Below are 18,929 nucleotides of genomic sequence, written 5' to 3' on the forward strand. Positions count from 1 at the left end.
TTGATTTCATGGACAAATATGGTAAAATAAAAGATATATTCAATTAACATTTGTGTCGATCATTTCAATATATTTAAAGCATATATATCGGCGAAAGTGAATTCCGTCCGGTCAACTTTTTTTGAAGAAAAACATTTTTATGTACATGTAACCTACTATAAAGTTTATATTTTCATATCGATCAAGTATTTATTGATCTCGTAGATTTCTTAGTTTCGTGTAAAAAATATTGTAAAACAAATAAGATATTAACACTTTTTTTTTATCAGTTCAATATAACTAACGCGTACATCGGCGAATGTGAATACCGTCCGGTCAACTTTTTATGGAGAAAAACATTTGTTTTTACTTTGAAATTTATATTTGCGTATCTAATATTTATTATTCTCACAGATTCCGGAATTTTGTTGACAAATATTGTAAAACAAAAGAGATATTAACACTTGTTGCCGACCAGTTGAATATATGTATAGCGTTTAACGGCGAGTGTGAATACCGTCCGGTCAACTTTATACACTCAAAAATATTTGTTTTCACTTATTTTGTTTGATTTTCATAATATATATTTTAATATCTTTAAGGTCTACAAATATTAAATAAATCTACTGAATAACAAAAAAGTTATGACTATTTATATCTCGTCCGGTCAACTGTCCTGTCACTATCCGGGCAATCGTCCTGTCATTAGTGCTTCCCAAATATTGCACCAAATCATGCAGGATTGGTGATTGTATCAGTTTTGAAAGTGTACCAAAATATGGTGGGCTAAAAAGGATAGGATCCTTCCATATGAGCCCTACAACGATCTTACAGGTATTTTACAGGTATGTGAAAACAAAAGTATTTTTCATAAAATGAAAACACGCAACCTACCGCCATCTTGAATTCGGAAGTCCACAAAAAATTATAATTTTGGAAGTAATACCGGATACATTTCCGGAATCTATGTCAATCCGAAGATGTCAGACCACCACTGATTATATAATATCCCTATCTGTTCAACCAAATTTTTCAATTTTCACAGCTTTCTAATTTAGATATTTTTATCTTAAGTTTAACTTTATAGAAATCATGAATTGTAAATGCATCAGCTTCTACATGTAAAAATCTAACATAAAGCCCTCTAACTTAAAAGGCTTAAAAAAAATGAACTTCAATGGGAGGCTAATGGATAACGCCGTGTATTAGATTTGCTTCCCCTTCTTACGTCATCCCTTGCTTAGTTAGCATGTGGTTTAAGCAAAGAGCATGTTCCAGCTTATTGATTCTATGTTTGGTATAACTGTATACAATTACATTTTTTTAAGAAAGCACCTGTCGCCAAACACTAATGATTAGTCGTCAATTAAGTGGGTAGCGGCGTATATAAATGTTAAAAGAAGATTTTTTTTAATATAAAAGCTGAATATTCAATAGTATATAAAGTGTAAAAGAGAGACGAAAGATACCAGAGGGAAAGTCAAACTCATAGATCGAAAGCAAAATGACAATACCATGGCTAAACAATAATACGACGAACAGACAATCAACAGCATACAAGACACAACAACGAAAACGAAAGACTAAGCAACACGAACCCGTGTAATAAATTCTATAATCAACTGGAGGTGTTCATCTGGAAAAATTGGAATTTACAGAACATAGATGAGATGAGATGAATAAAAACTGGAAAAAAATAAATGGAATGAGTAAGAAAACAAGAATGTGTCCCAAGTACACGGATGCCCCACTCGCGCTATCATTTTCTATGTTCAGTGGACCGTGAAACTAATTTGGGATAAAATCTCTAATTTGGCATTAAAATTAGAAAGATCATATCTTGGGAACATTTGTACTAAGTTTCAAGTTGATTGGACTTCAACTTCATCACAAAATACCTTGACCAAAAACTTTAACCTGAAGCGGGACGAACGAACGGACGGACGAACGATCGAACGGACCAAAGACTAGAAAACATAATGCCCCTCTACTATCGTAGGTGGGGCATAAACATTTAGAGTAACAGATACATAAACGTAATCAGCAACAATATCAGGATCTTGGATAGACTCATTGACAACATTGTAGGCAAAGAAAAAAAAAGAATTATCCGGCGAAGAAATCTGAAAGACTGCACTTAACCAGTAAAAGCAGCAGCATAAACAACCATGGCAAGACCTTCAGTGGAATATGTGGTCAATAAAAATTAAACAAACAGAACACCAAACTGTGTAATACACATGGTTAAGCAACTACAGTAGTACAGCCTGGGCCAATATACTAGTATATAGACAGACAACAATACATAATCCCCAACAGTAGACAGCTTAATTAATTACCAAGAAAGAACAAAAACTGACACATATGGACAGTCATTCTTTCCAAAGACCATCCTGATCAGAAAATGGAATCAACTCACCATTTTCTACATTTGAAAATGCCTGTATCAAGTCAGGAATATGACAGTTGTTTTGTGATTTTACTTTTTTTCCCCATCATAAACAACCTCGGCCAACACGGCAGAGGGATTCACAGCTGCTCTGAAAGAAGGCTGTGAAAGGAAGTAAATAGCAGAGCATGTACATAGTTTTAATTGTAAATTGGTGAATATTTGAAAAGTAAATAGCTTTGAGGAGAATAGCTGTATGACCCGACACTGCACAAAGTTTTCGCAGGACCATACACATTCATATATGATTTCGGATCCTTACTAGGAAGAAGAAAAAACCACAAAGGAGCGTCAGAATCATAAACAATACCAAAACCTGACTATGTACCAGTACCAACTAAAATATAAACACTCGTATTGAATTGAAGAAAAAATATTACAGTATATAATACTTATAGTAGACTTCTAATAAAAGTGATAGTATACATATGATTTCACATATGGTTACACTGAGAGTGACAGAGGATGATATGAATCTTCAAGTATCCATCTTTTCAAAAATTTTACATAACTAATAATTGATATTTCCCTGGACGATTCGATGGATTTCAGTTCACATTTACAGAATATAAGTGGACTTATTACGTCGTGTCCAGAATAGTTTAGGAATGTTACTACAACAGAACATTCAAAATTATCTCCTCATTACGCCAGTTAGTTTTTCACAATCGTAACAGTGGAAGCCATTGTAGGAATGACGCGCTGCCAATTTTGCTCTTGAAAACCGATAAATTCATCCGCTTAGCATTTTATACGATCCTTATACACGCCTGGTAAACCATCTAATCTCAATCTCAACCAAATGGTTGAGACGGAAAAAAGTATTCTGGCACTTCCTGTTGAGTTTTCTGGTTCAAAATATTCAAAATAAACACAAGGTAGGTCGAATTTTCGTCGATTTACTGAAAATCAATGACTTTTTTGTAAAATCGGAGAATGTCATGCCATAGATAAATAATAAGTGTAACTAATATGTCTCTTCTTGGTTTAAAATATTTTAAATTGAAGTCACAATCACTTTTCTCCTACGGATTATAATGTTTACATGCATTCTTTAAATCCGATGGAACTGCTATGATATTAATGACTTAGCAAGAAAATATGTCAATTATTTGTGTTTTTTTTTTAGGCTTTACGATAACCACGTCTGTAAATTGCACAAATATTTGTTTGTCAAGCCTACTCTGAGCAGAAAAATAAAAAAAATATAAATGGTTGAGATATAAAGGTATTGGTTGAGTCTTTCTGTCACAATGTTGAGACTTTCTGGTTGCGCTGTACTATTCAAGTTTACCTTTTTTTTTACGGTTAACCTGATTCATGTTTTCTGTCTGTGGTAACATAAACTCTAAATACAGATACGATTTTAAGCATTGCCGATAGAAAAATGCAATATAAAAAAGAAGATGTGGTATGAATGCCAATGAGACAACTATCCACAAAAGACCAAAATGACACAGACATTAACAAATGGTTATTTATTAATATGATTTGGATGAATTCGATTCCTAACGGACATTACTTAATGCCGAAAATGCGTACATTTATAAAGAAATAAAATAGTTAAAAACTAAACAATCGAACAGGACCCCTTTTCTATGTTTATTTTTTCGTACACATTATTTCAGGTGGTGATAATTTAAATGTGAGTAAAAGATGTCATTTTTGTCATTATAATACATATCACAAAAAAAATATGATTCGATTTCAAAATTGCTTTGTAAGTATTATAAGTGACGTCCAACTTACGCTGCATTCGAAACGTTTTACGTCCTAACGTCAATTCTAATTCGAATTACAATGCACGTCAAATTCGCTTTACTGTCCAAACGACGTTAACTTTTAATTCGTATTGACAAAAGCGTATTTCTAATGCGAATTAGCTAATTCAAATTAGCAAATTCGAATCAATTCGAATTAACAAAGAGGAGTGTGTGAACGCGACTAGCGAATTCGATTCGCATTCGTTTCGAATTCAATTCGAATTAAATTTACGTGTGAACGAGGCATTAGTGTATTCACAGGTGTTGTATTGAAATAATTAAAACTTAGATGTTTGTTCAGAACTGCATTCAGGACACATCCTTAATATTTGGTAGTATTCAGCAACATTTATATTATAACCCGGGCCCCGTCACACTAGGCCGTGATCGCACTACGATCTCTAAAAAAATAATGCTATTGACGATCGTAGTGCAGTATGGTCGTGTTACGGTCTTGATGAGGTCTTGGTGATCGTGTTGAGAGTAGCAAACTTTAAACATGTTCAAAAACAATCGTGATGCGTTCGTGGCGAAATCAGGTCGCAGTTCTGTTCTAGTCGTAGATTTTTTTAGCCGTGGAACTGTCAGGATCAGTTCCAGGTTGAACTGTGTAAATCAGTTCTAGGTAGAACTTACCAATGACCAAATCAGTTCTAGGTAGAACTTACCAATGACCAAATCAGTTCTAGGTAGAACTTACCAATGACTTAATCAGTTCTTGGTTAGAACTGTTCTAGCTAGAACTGTCTTAAAAGTGTCAGGAGATAGTTCCACATTTGTCCGCTAGAACAGTTCTCCTTCAGATTATGACAGTTAGAGGTAAACATCTCCTTTGCAATTATCTATTTTAAATGAAAATAACTTTTGATGAAATGAATGAATTTAATGATTATCCAGTTCTGAATATTAATTCAGTTTTCTTTTTAAATATTTTAAAACTGGATTCGACGTAGCTAAATTGTGGGAGAAAGTTAGTTTGAACTCTGGCCTGGTCAACTTAAATTCTAAAAAAAAAAAAATGTGTGTGTCTATGCTAAGCATGCGATATCTGCTAAAAACTGTGTGATACCGTGCTTTTTGTCCGCGATTTGCTTTTTGTCCGCTTTTGCTTTTTGTCCGATTATTTTGCTTTTTGTCCGATACTTTTGCTTTTTGTCCGTTGCTTTTTGTCCGTTTTGCTTTTTGTCCGATAATTTTGCTTTTTGTCCGATACTTTTGCTTTTTGTCCGTTGCTTTTTGTCCGTTTTGCTTTTTGTCCGATAATTTTTCTTTTTGTCCGACACTTTTGCTTTTTGTCCGTTGCTTTTTGTCCGTTGCTTTTTGTCCGTTTTGCTTTTTAGCTCACCTGGACCATAGGACTAAGTGAGCTTTTCTCATTTTCTCATTATTCGTCGTCGTCATTAATTTTTACAAAAATCTACTGTGGTCACACCTTACCAGATATCTCGAACGAACGCCGAAAGGATAAACAAAAGTTTTCCATTTACAAAATTTGCATCCGTTACGGACGTGTAATATGCCGGAAAATGGGGTGGAAGAGGAATAAGAAAAAATAATGTCAGAATAAAACGCCAATAAATTTGCCTGAACATGATTAAGAAGTTGAGCCAAAAATATTCATGATACTAAAGAAAACTAACATACCAATAATTGCTTTTTCTTACGCGATTTGTTTTCAATTTGTATGTATCCGTTTTATTATCAATGTTCTTTCTGTGGTACGATTGATTGCCAATGATACAACTCTCCACAAGAGAACAAAATGACACATAAAGTAACAACTAGAGGTCGCCGTACGGCCTTCAAATATAAGCAAACCCATACTGCATAGACAGCTATAAAAGGCCCCGAAATGACAATGTAAAACAATTGTAACGAGAAAACTAACAGCCTTATTAATATAAAAAAAAATGAACGAAAAACAAATATGTTACACATAAATAAATAAATAAATTCTAGCCCTGGAGATGTCAATTACAACATTATTGCAAAACTGCATCTCAAACGCTAGACGTAATCTCCGGCGTTATAACTTTAATACCAGTACTTAAAAAAACACAGCTATTTACTATTTAGACTCTATTACAACCAAAGGCCTGATACACTAAATTCATTGGATGTTGGATGTGTACGGATTGATAGTTTAGTCTTAGATGCATGATTTTTTTATTAGTTGTTAGTGGCTTTGAACTAGCTGTCAGATAACTGCGAGTACTCTCAGATCTGTTCCTAGTGTCTTTTTGTTGTCGGGATGTTCAAGAACCCGGCCACGTCCAATTGTATTTTTGTCCATCTGATGAGTTAAACCTTTTTCAACTGATTTTGATAGTTCGTTCTTATGTTGTACTGTTATATATACCACTGTCCCAGGTAAGGGGGAGGGTTGGGATCCCGCTAACATGTTTAACCCCTCCACATTATTTATGTATGTGCCTGTCCCAAGTCAGGAGCCTGTAATTCAGTGGTTTTCGTTTGTTTATGTGTTACATATTGAATCATATTTGTTTTTCGTTAATTTTTTTTCCTTTTGTATATATATAAATAAGGCCTTTAGTTTTCTCGTTTAAATTGTTTCACATTGTCATATCAGGGCCTTTTAAAGCTGACTATGCGGTATGGGCTTTGTTCATTGTTGAAGGCCGTACGGTGACCTATAGTTGTTAATGTCTGTGTCATGATGGTCTCTTGTGGACAGTTGTCCCATTGGCAGTCATACCACATCTTCTTTTTTATAGTTGAAAGTTTCATTCACCAGAAGATCTCAACATTGTTCCAGAATATCTCAACCGATACCAGAAAATCTCAACATGACATACTGCGTATTGTTATGCGTTTACTTTACTACATTGGTTAGAGGTATAGGGGGAGGGTTGAGATCTCACAAACATGTTTAACCCCGCCGCATTTTTGCGCCTGTCCCAAGTCAGGAGCCTCTGGCCTTTGTTAGTCTTGTATTATTTTAATTTTAGTTTCTTGTGTACAATTTGGAAATTAGTATGGCGTTCATTATCACTGGACTAGTATATATTTGTTTAGGGGCCAGCTGAAGGACGCCTCCGGGTGCGGGAATTTCTCGCTACATTGAAGACCTGTTGGTGACCCTCTGCGGTTGTTTTTTATTTGGTCGGGTTGTTGTCTCTTTGACACATTCCCCATTTCCATTCTCAATTTTATTTATAACATATTTAGCTTAATGAAATTATATTAGTAAAGAAAAAGAACAAACTGTAATTTTATGTTTATAATGTTTTAGAAAAATACTAATTTTTACTAATGATATATATGCTAGTTTATCAATGATATCACTGTCATTTTGTCAATAACTGACTGCGCTGGCCACATTTACCTGCTGGAGAAAAGTCATTACGATGTCATTTTAAATCATATTCATTTGTGTTATACACGAGATAAACCGTAATTCTAATATCTATGGCATGACATTCTCCGATTTTACAAAAGACGCATTGATTTTCAGTAAATTGACGAAAAGTCGACATACCCTGTGTTTATTTTGAATATTTTGAACAAGAAAAGCTCAACAGGAAGTGCCAGAATACTTTTTTCCGTCTCAACATTTGGTTGAGATTAGATGGTTTACCAGGCGTGGATTCATTAGATAGGTATTTCACTTGACCCATATATTTCATCTTTTGGTACTGTGATTTTTTATGTTATAAAGTCAACCTGTAGGTTTTATATATAAAAATGATAGAATCTGAAGCGAGATGATGTATCAAATATTCTTGCTTTGTACGTTTTCAAGACAGACTATTCAACTCAAACAAGCCCTAAAATAAAAAAGTTCACTCGATTTTCTCTTTTCGATACAACTGTTACCCATTTTTTAGAATATTTTTTGAGTCACATAATGGAAGGGCAGACACGAAAATTACTGAACAAATAGATTGATATGTTCTCCGTCCGTGGTATTTTTTTTCCAAAAAATCGGAGGTTATGTATTTTATACATCCAACTTGATAGATATCCATGTCGTCGACTTGATATTTAATTGTTATGCTTAAGTATGTAATAGATAACTTGAAACCTTATGCAAATGGTGTTTTTATAATAGAACACTGCGTAATTGAGAAGAAAAATGTCATTTTATTTGTTTCTATTAACTTTTAAACTTTTTGTTAGTATAGTAAACATTACAGTAAGCATTTATCGCCTTAAAGCGCTTCGATTCTTTTGTTCTATTTCAACCGGGTTTCCGCCTGAGAACAGAACAACGAGCGAAACAATTAAAGTAATAGTACCTGACTAACTGACATCGTTAAAATTTTGAAAAATTGCAAGGAATGATCAAGCTACATCCTTTATTACGTAAACAAATAACCGATACTATTATAGCTGTAACAGCATACAAAGAACCAACATATCTTTATTGACAAATTTAAGTACGTTTCGACAATAAAATTATCGACATGTTAAATGTAGGTTTTCTTATGGGCACCAATTGTGCCCTTTTAAAAACTGATTTGTTCCTGTACTGTATTGAGTTACAGTTTATGACCAAACTAAATAAAACTCCATAAAAATTCTATTTGACTGACAAATTTAACAACACTTACCGTTATCTTTATTATATATTTTCGTTAAATAATCAAATATTCTCTAAGCATAATACCGAAATTACCCAAAGGAAAATCAAAAATTAACAACAATAAAGTCCTTTCCTAGATTAAGATATATCAGTTTCACACGACAAACTCTACAAAAAAAAATAAAGGACAAAAGGACGATTTTCCTTCCCCATTGTTAACTGATTGTTCTGTTTAGGACGGTCATATTCCTTTGGTTCCGTCTAACGGTGCTTATATATCCCAACCTGTGCGCTCTGCCGGTGTCTGTGATGACGATGTTGACTACAATTAGCTTAATCTATATATAACTGGTAAATTATTAAGTCAAGGATGCTTAACCGCAAATTGATTAAAGCCTTTACTTAATTCATCCACTGGTACACATATATTCATATTGTTTGAAAGTTTTGCTGTAGAAAACGGAAAAGCACATCCTAATTTTTGCGGCGATGTTGTTTTTCCGTTTGATATAAGTTTTCCACATCTACAACCAATTTTAAACTGTCAAACTAAATCTTTGTGCCTATGGACATGATGGAGGAATTTAGTAAAAGTTTTAAGTAATTTTGTGTGTAATATCGAATCCCTGACCCAATAATTTACCAGTACAAACATTACACTCATTAAAATCCTAAAACGTCACCACAGATACGGGCATAGTGAACGAGTAGGGATATATAAATACCGTAAGACGGTGCAAAGGGAAAATACTTGTCCGAAAAAAGGAAACTTAAAAATAGGGAAAGACAAATCGTCACTTTTATCGTATTTTTGGTGTGTAGAGTTTCTCTTGTAAAACAGATATCTAAATCTAGGGAATGGACAGTTATTGTTGTTAATATTTGATTTATTTAAATTATCTCGTTCGATTTAATTTTTGCTGTTTATTGGGAGAATTCTTTATAACAAGTTAACGAAAAATATGATGAGATAACGATAAGCGTTGTTGAATCTATCAATTAAATGGACCCTTTGTACTGAGTTTGGCCATAAACGGTGATTAATTACACTACAAGATCAAATCTGCAATTAAAGAGTAGCAATTGGTGCCAATATTAATACATACAACTATACTAATGATCGAAACGCACAAAAATGTTGTTAAGTAGAAGAGGAGTAGGTCCCGTAAAGGCCGATTCTGGCCTCAAATTTCAGGTTTATCTAACGAAAGATTTGGGACACTCTTTAAACACTTAAGTGTCTATTTCAGTTGATTCAATTAGTTTATGTGAACATTTTAAACTGATTTAGTCATTAAAAACGCTACGATTCAGGCTTAAATATGTAAAATCTATCAAATATGGTAAAAATTGTCTCTTTGCAGATGTTTTTTTTGTCAAAAATGAAAGTGGCCGCGCTCGTGTTCATCCTCAACCTTTATATGTGTTATGTATTATCATCAACTTACATTTCAATATTTAGAATGAACACAAATGCGGCCACTTTCATTTAAGACGAAAACCGTCTAAAATTTAACTAAAATGCTAAAATTTTGAAGGTTTCAGTAATTTAGCATGACTTAATGATGCTAGTACCTGATATATGTGCATTGTAGTGTCAAAAAACAACCCATATTTATGTAGCAGAAGCATTCTACTTTCCAATAAAGAACTACAAGTTTACATTTTAACAATTTTGTAAAACTGCTTTATTTTGGGGCCAAAACGGGTCTCACTGGACCTACTCATTTACTGCTTGAATCATCTCATCATATACATCCAGTAAGTATATCTATCATAATTCCCTTTCTTATCACAGAAAAAAAGACTGTATATAAGTTGCAACAAATAAATATGTAATGAGATTTCCAAACGACCAATTAGCTAGATAGGAACACGTTTGTTTCATATGATTGTGTTGAGGAGCAATAAAAAGAGTCAAAATTGTCAACAGAATTAAACGGACAAAAGAACTTGTTACACTAACAGTAATTTATTCCACTTTTTTCATATGTTTATTAGAAAAGTTGATTAGACTTTTTTTGTAAGTTCTTTGATACCAATTAAGTAGTAAAACACTTAGTTTAGGTCGAGATAAAACGATATTTAAAGTGGCATCATCTGTCAAATTCAGATTCATCGACTTGTCTTCAATTTTGTCAATTTTACCTATCATGTCTGTTTTGTTCATGCATCGTTGTAGATATAATGAAATTTGATGCGACTGTCATACAAGTGAGAGGTTTAGCGCTATAGAACAAACTTCAATCCACTAATTTATACGTTTGAAAATGCCTGTACCAAGTTAGGAATATGACAGTTGTTGTTCATTCGTTTGATGTGTTTTATCATTTGATTTTGCCATTTGATTAGGGTCTTTCCGTTTTGAATTTTTCTCGGAGTTCAGTAATTTTGTGATTTTCCTTTTTTCTTATATTTAATTTAAAACATACAAAAACGTATATCCAAATTCTAAAGTTTAAAATAAACAATTCAATATGCATGGGCTTTCAGGATTTGTGTATTTTAGTCTAGATGGCATCTGATGAACTATATAGGGGACATTCAAAGACTTCCGGCCGTTGAATAACCCAATATAAACATAAATATAGATATGAAAAGATAGCGAACTCGTGGAATTGGATTTATTTATAGGTCTGTTTAATATTATCATATTTTTTTTTCAAATAATCATTCAGCATCGTTTTACTTGTATTAGAATGAGTTTTTGTGGATCGAATCAGTTAATAAAATGGATTAACCCTGTTTCACTTTCAATTTGTTGACATTCTTGTCCTTTTAATAACTGAACACGAATAATTAATGCTTACTCCATCTCTAACTAAGGGGCTAAATTGACGGTTACTTGAATACAGATTCAAAGAGGTCGATCGAAATCATTCACTTGTAAGTGAATAACTAATCGGCGATGTTTCTAAGCTTATCTTGGCAAAATTGAACCAAATTGATTGCTAAATGCGAATTAATATTTCACTGTATCACTTTATAAAGAAATGATTGCACAAATAATTTTTTTTCAATTTTTTTTTATCTCGTAGCTATATATAATGCTCCTTTGACATTTTTTTTTGTAGTCAAGGAGTAGTTCAGAGGAGTGATGTTAATGGGTTACTTTTAAATGATTTTAACTTTTTTTTTAGGTTTCGTATGAAAAAAAATATATCAACCCATGACAATATTGGAGTATTTATACCAGTATTGTCATGTACTTTTATTCTGGTATTGTTCCGGTATTGGTGCATTTTTAATTTTTTTCGCCAATGATCCCTTAATAATAAGATTACCGATAACGTTTTCACCCATATGAAACCAAGTTTAACACGCACAGTTTGTTTTCATTAATTTAAGGTAGATTATAGGTATATATTTCTTGAGATATAATTTTTCTTAAACTTTACCAAAATGAAGATTTTACTATGCTAGCTTTTTCAAAAATATAACAAAAAGTATGGGTCACCGTGCTATTTTCTAAGCTATGAGTCGTTGAAAATTGCCTAAATGTGATTAGATTGTTCATGAAAAAAACACATTTGTGTGCATGAGATAGAATTTTGAAATAAATTGTGAGAAGAAAGGTTTTATAATATGTTTTAAGAAAAGAAAAAGGAAAAATGATGTCACCGAACTTCTTTTCTTGCTACAAGTAGATATTTAAAAAAATCCCTATCAGTCCAATATAGATTGTTTTTTTTACTAAAAGAGGTATCTCCCATGAAATATTTGATACTGGGATTGAACAATCCAAGATGGCGGTATAACATGAAGCTACCTTAATATGCTGTAAGTCACCGGACTATACTTTAGGTACACACTTAAATGTTTATAAAGATCAATAACCATGAAGTTCCATGGCTTCTTTTGGTTTTGATTTTCATCTGTCGTCTGTGGCTGTCCCATTCCCATCAAATTATGTAATTGAATTTTGGTACATATTCTATAAAACAGAAATCACTCTGCACAGTTGATTTAGAAATAGTTCGTTGAAACAGATTTTCATTACTTTGTTTCAAACAAACCTGGGTTATCTACAGATAATACTTGAGTATTTCTTTCAAATTTCTACATTTCTTTATAATTTGTTGAAATCTCGGCTCCCTCTCCCGCGGTTGAAATTAGTTGTTTGTTCAGTGTTTAATAAGAAAAAAACCCGTGCGCATTAAAATAAAATGCGTGAGTTGCAGATTCAGAAAATAAAATTTGAAACTTTCATATGAATTGCGTTTAAAGATTGACATGTTAACAAAATAATCGAATTTAAATATCTGTTAAGAACCGGAACGTTATCAAATATTTACCTGATATACTCGACCATATCATAATCATTCAAGATTGAAAATATACCAAAAAGGTAAGTTGATATTTATTGCTTTTGAGACATATCTCCAATAAAGGGAATATTGGTTTTTATAACAATAGCTTATTTAGACAAAAAAAAAAACAAAACAAGTATGACAATAATCTAATACACTCAATCAGTACCAATATATATTTACAAATGTTGAAAGTTGTCTCTATATGACGAAATGGAATACATTTGTGTTAATAATTGTCTCGTAGTTTCAAATAATATTATCGCAAAACTGTTAGTAGATGTTCAACGTTGGAAGAAACAGTCTTCCTTGTCCATTAAAAATGTATTGAACTAAAGATATATGCACACTGATATTTCTGTGAATTGAAAATCACAAGATTTGTGCGAAAATGAAAACACCATGGTGGGACTGTTACATTAAACAGTCGACACCAATGTCTCGCCTTCCTCGACTTTCATCACAGGTGAGACAAAACCTGTTTAAGGGCTGCTTTTTGTCTTTACATCTATCTACCTGATAGCTGCATTTATACCTTTTCCAAAAAAAAAAAAAAAAAAAAAAAATGGCACAGCCACTTTTTTTTATGTTGCGGTGTGTTTTTACACCAAGATACTAGTACTCTAAACTAACAACTGCCTAATAGTTCTTACTGCCATAGAGAATCAGTCATCACACCGCTTAAATAATCGATCTGAGTGAATTTAAAGGGGCATTGGCTGTCAATTTAGGTTCATTTTAACTAAAATTCTCATATTTAATTTATAACATAGTTTACATGTTACCTTAAGTTTTTATATAACGTAATCTGCAAGTAAAATGAAGTTTCTTTTGAATGAAAAAAAAACATTATGGTATAATATACTAGGATAATTTAACCTGAAAGTAATCTATGGTGGGTATCGATCAAATAAGTTATACACAACTGTGTTTGAAACATCACTTAAAGTATAAATATATACATGCATGATATGCTGTAATATTAGCAGTTATAAAATACTAGAATAGCGTTATGTAAAAGTATGGTAATATTTCATGGGTACTAATCAAATAATTTATACAAAATTTAGTTTGAAATGTGTTATATGTATACGCAAATTAATCTGCTTCAGTATTTCAAATTATCTTAAAATTCTATTTACTTAAAATATATGATGGCACATGAATACGTATAGGGTATAGACTAAGTTTATTTTTTTTTGTCAATTAAAGGTCGTCAACAATTTGAAATTTAAATTAAAGTTACATTGATACAATGATTTTTAATTTGTTTATTTTTCAAGTCCATGGTTACATACACATACGGAAGTTATATCACATATCATAAAAGTTAGAGTTCTGCACCAAAACTACATCAAAGTTTTTGTATTATTATATGTATTTTCATTTCTGTTATCAAAGCATGAAGAAATGATCACAACCAAAGTTTTAGAATGCGTACCTCATAAAAACCTGTAATGGGAAACATAGGTGTTTGACTTTCTTGTCTTAATCAATATTTCAATTCGAATTGAAATAGTGTGCCATGAAGATGATAGAGATATGAAATAAGAACAACTTGATAAGATTATTTCAAAACAAAAAAAACATTGTAATATGGTTAACTATTTATATAAAAAATCTATAGTAAAGATTAAATGATAAACATGGAGTTATTGTAGGTAAACATGTAAACAATGCAGCTAGTGTCTGGATTTAGCGAAAAGAAATACTTTAAGCTATTTCACGACACAATTTCATTTACTGATGTATGTCAACTCTGCATTGGTAACATTAAAATATGTAGTGGATAAATAAACAAAATAATTTTAAATTCCAATAGACATTCGATACATTTCCACAGTTGATTAGATCATTTGGATAAAACTAGTCACAAAAATGGTAGAGGCTAATATACGTGTGACGGAAGTTTCTGTTATTCCAGAGCTCTCGTGTCTGATTTAAAAAAAACCCTATTTGTCTCAAAATACAAATATACAATTGAACAGCAATGTGTACACCACTTACAATAATTATCTTCAAAAGAAAGGACTCCACATGAGAATTTCAATAATACGCGAAAAAGTAAAGTTTAAAATCAAGCTGTACATCTAATATTAAACTTCTTACTCTACGGGAGCACATCATGAGTTCATCGAAAATGTATTTATGTTGCTTTTTTATTTAGTTTTATATTTTGTATTTTGTGATGTTTTATTTTACTGGCGAGCCCTTTTCTCTCTATTATCTTGTAAATATGCACAAAAGTATTGCATTTTCATTACAAGTTTTCAGATTAAAGTTTGTACAACATTCCTGAAAGGAATTGATTGACCAGTACCTTATTGAACAAGAACAAATAAACCCTTAGAATGTGCATAAAGAGAGCAGTGGTATATTTACCACATACCTTTATAATAAATACAAGAATCTGCACGGTTTGCACAACTCACAGCTGTAGACGACAATACATCTGAGTATCATTTCTCAAACAGATAATAAAGAGTTTCTGTATGTTCGATATGATAAATTAAGAAATTCAAAATTTGCAATAATCCTTAATTAATACAAATATATTAGTATTGAGGTATCATTTTTAATGAACCCAAGAAGTAAACGTCAATGAAGAATGATTGCCCCAAAATTAGTCACAGTAAATGGATAAACAGTTTAAATTACCCGTTTTTATTGATAAAATTATAATTATCGAGTTGTTTTGTTTTTGTTTTATAAAATCACTCCCACTCTGACACTCGATTTGAACACGTCATATTATGTTCTTCTTTTTTTTTGAATTGGTACTTTTAATATCCTACCTCTTTCCCTGTGAGAATCTGCTATGACAACAACCGTTTTGATATTTTAAAGATGCATCATTTATCCCAGATATTATTGTTCAAATGTATGAATTTCACAATTTACGGAATTCATTAGCAACCAATTTGTCTGTACATAAATTTACTGTACATAAGAATTCTTGATAAATTGGCATATAAGTAAACAATATAAGTAGACAACTAAAGTAGTTGAAAGTCAAAGATGGATTTAGTTATAGGGGCAGTAGCTATTTGAAACAAAGAAACATATGATTTTCTTTTATTCAATCTTAGTGAAATGATAATTCGCTTGTAGCAGCGACAAAATGGCATTATACCAAAGATGTCGTAACAGTATTTTGGACCCATTACACATATGGTATAGATTCTGATGATGCATCAAATTGAGGGGCTGGATATTCCGCAATTGCGCAGAATCTTGTTCAATGTATGCTCCAGAAACGGGATGCAAAGGACATATTTCTACTGGCGCAAACGTGCACATTTTGCTCCCTGCGATGTCTAAGAAGGAGCAACTTCGGGAGAGGAAGGGTCATAATAGGAGCTGCTATCTCTAATGACCGTAAAACGGAATTGGTTCTTGTTCATGTAATTAACTGGCTCAAAGTCACCTTATTCATGTTATTAACCGAAAGAGGGAGTAATTCCAGCAGAACAATGAGATGCCTCACACAGCGCTTTTAAAAATGGACTACCTTGAACAGAATATCATCAATGTGTTACCTTGACCTTCCAAATCGCATTGAATCCTTTTGAAAATACTTCGGATCAACTGGATAAAGCCTTGCCTAAGTTCCTTGAGCAGCTTTGATAAACGTTGCACCAGGAATGGCGACCAATTCAACGCAAAAACATGAGAACATTGATAGTATCCATGCCGATACGGAGAAGTCTAAGCAGAGAGAGGTGATCATTTACTTTAATGGCAACGATAGTAACCCCAACTGTGATGAATTGACTTTTAATCATCAATCTCGAATTGAATTGTTTCCCTTTTCTCTTTCAAGCACGTTTTGACTAAATATCTTTATTAGCAATTGTAATTCCTTTCCAAAGACATGTGTTAAAATTCCTAAAATCCATTATATATTTCTGTTTATGCAGAATATATATACACAATAACATGAAAGAGTTACGATTTTTGACATTTTTTTGTAGCAATTTCATCTTAAAACAAGTCTAAAAAATCAATCATTTCCTCCTGATAATGGATATGTTTATAGATCATTCTTTAAAAAAAGGTGATTTTAATTGTTTTCTCGTAATTTTCCGATATTGATTCATTTTTTTATCGCCATTAACCCCCTAATAATCAGATCACTGATAACTTTCCAACCATATGAAACATGTTATAGTAGCATGCAATAAAATTCCTGTGTTCAAAATTTGAAACTTTCATATAAATATGTTTAATAAAATTAACGGTTCCAATATTTTAAAGTTTGACATACTTATTATATTTTCTATACTAGTAAAAAAAACTATAATTGTTCAATCGAATTTAAATATCTGTTAACCACCGGGAAGTTGTCAGATACTTACCTGATATACTCAACCATATCATTAAACATTAGGAATATACCGAAAAGGTAAGGCAGTATTACCATTGAGAAAGCAAATAGTTTATACCAATAGCTAATCTACATCTAGAAAAAAAAACAAATGTATTCTTACAAAAAAAAAATACTGAATCAGTATTATTATATATAAAATGGAAAACGCTGAGTAGCCGTAAGAACATCTTAAATAATTCAAAATAATCGACCAATTGTCATGTCTAAGGGAACTTAAAATCTGTACAGAGAGACTTGAAAACGTCATGCTAACAGTAAATATTTAGAGTACAGGCTCCAGACAAACACCCACCCATCAATAAAACAGTGTGGTTAATAAAAACGGAATTATAACATTTGCTCTATAACAACTTATTGAACATCAAGGGAGCAATAGTTATATAACATAATCTGCAAATAAATTTAACTTTTTTGTGTATCAATCCAATGATTTATATTAAAGGTTTAACACATCAGTTATAGTATAAACACAGTGTTTTAATATAAGCAGTTATTATATACTAAATAAGAGCTTTGCAATTATCTTTCATGGGTATCATCAAATACTTTATACAAAATTTGGTTGAATTTTTTTTATATACATTTGTAATTTAAGAAAACTATTCTGCTTCAATATTTTTAATCATCCTGTGAAATTGAAGTTAATCAACTAAAAGTAAACAGGGGAACCGTTATGTGTAGTATTACAGGGTATGCACAAAGGTATATTTTTCTGTCAATTAAAGGTAGTCAAAAGTTTGAAATTCAAATTAGAATAATATTTATACAATTAATTTGCTATTCCATGGAAGTGTGGTGCCATATTTTAATTGATAGAATTTTACACAAAAGTCATTAAAGCTTCATCAAAGATAAAAATGTATATTTACATATTTATCCTTCAATTGGATGTCTTACTATACAGATACACCCCTACAGATATCGCTATGCTGTATCTGTATACTATACAGATATCTCTTTAAAGCTCCGCCCACTACCGGACTATGTTTGTGTATTGCTGTTGACGAGTGTTCTATGAACCTGCGTGACCTCAGCATGTGTATTGCAGTTGCATTCCAATGATGTATTGTTTGACCTTATGCGAATTAACGATTTTTTTTTTGTTTTCAAATATTTCGTTAGAGCAATAATAATAAAACCAATTTTCTGATAACAGACAAACATGAACACCAGTATTTTCTACGACGACAATCATCGATTTCAAAACTTGAATGTGTATGATTGTGTAACGAGGTCAACCATGTCAATTTCAGCATGAATGTTAAGTTCAGTTCAAAATTTCGAAGCGAGGACAACTCGTAAACTTCTGTTTTAAATTGGACAATGTTTTGTCATTAGTTTTTATTGTTGAAATTAGTTGTTATGTTAAATAGATAATTATTCATCTTGAGCGAAGTATTATTGTTGACCATTCGAGATTCTTAAGTTATTTTGCGCGAACCAGTCGTCAGCTGAATTTGTGATTTTAATAATACTACTCGGGCCTGAAGGG

General features: G+C 32.0%; 2 protein-coding genes across 7 annotated transcripts in view; one reads left to right on the forward strand and one right to left on the reverse strand.

Moving 5' to 3' along the window:
- The window catches only part of LOC143065210 (pre-mRNA-processing factor 40 homolog B-like), a 53,001-nt gene extending 52,069 nt beyond the window's left edge, over positions 1-932 (reverse strand). For all 4 annotated transcript variants that reach the window (XM_076238638.1, XM_076238633.1, XM_076238637.1 and 1 more), the window contains exon 1: positions 874-932. In XM_076238638.1, coding sequence (XP_076094753.1) covers positions 874-879 — 6 coding nt within the window. In that variant the 5' untranslated portion in view covers positions 880-932. The remainder of the gene's footprint in view (positions 1-873) is intronic.
- The window catches only part of LOC143065211 (uncharacterized), a 48,291-nt gene that overhangs the window by 3,001 nt on the left and 26,361 nt on the right, over positions 1-18,929 (forward strand). Inside the window, exon 1 of one of the 3 annotated variants that reach the window (XM_076238641.1) lies at positions 13,046-13,085. The exons of 1 other annotated variant lie outside the window; for it this stretch is intronic. The gene's annotated coding sequence lies outside the window, so the exon portion shown is untranslated. Of the gene's footprint in view, positions 1-13,045; positions 13,086-17,394; positions 17,453-18,929 lie in introns of those variants that run through there. One more of the 3 variants, XM_076238640.1, reaches the window with a different exon arrangement.

This window comes from Mytilus galloprovincialis, chromosome 2, assembly GCF_965363235.1.
Source record: "Mytilus galloprovincialis chromosome 2, xbMytGall1.hap1.1, whole genome shotgun sequence".
NCBI lineage: Eukaryota > Metazoa > Mollusca > Bivalvia > Mytilida > Mytilidae > Mytilus > Mytilus galloprovincialis.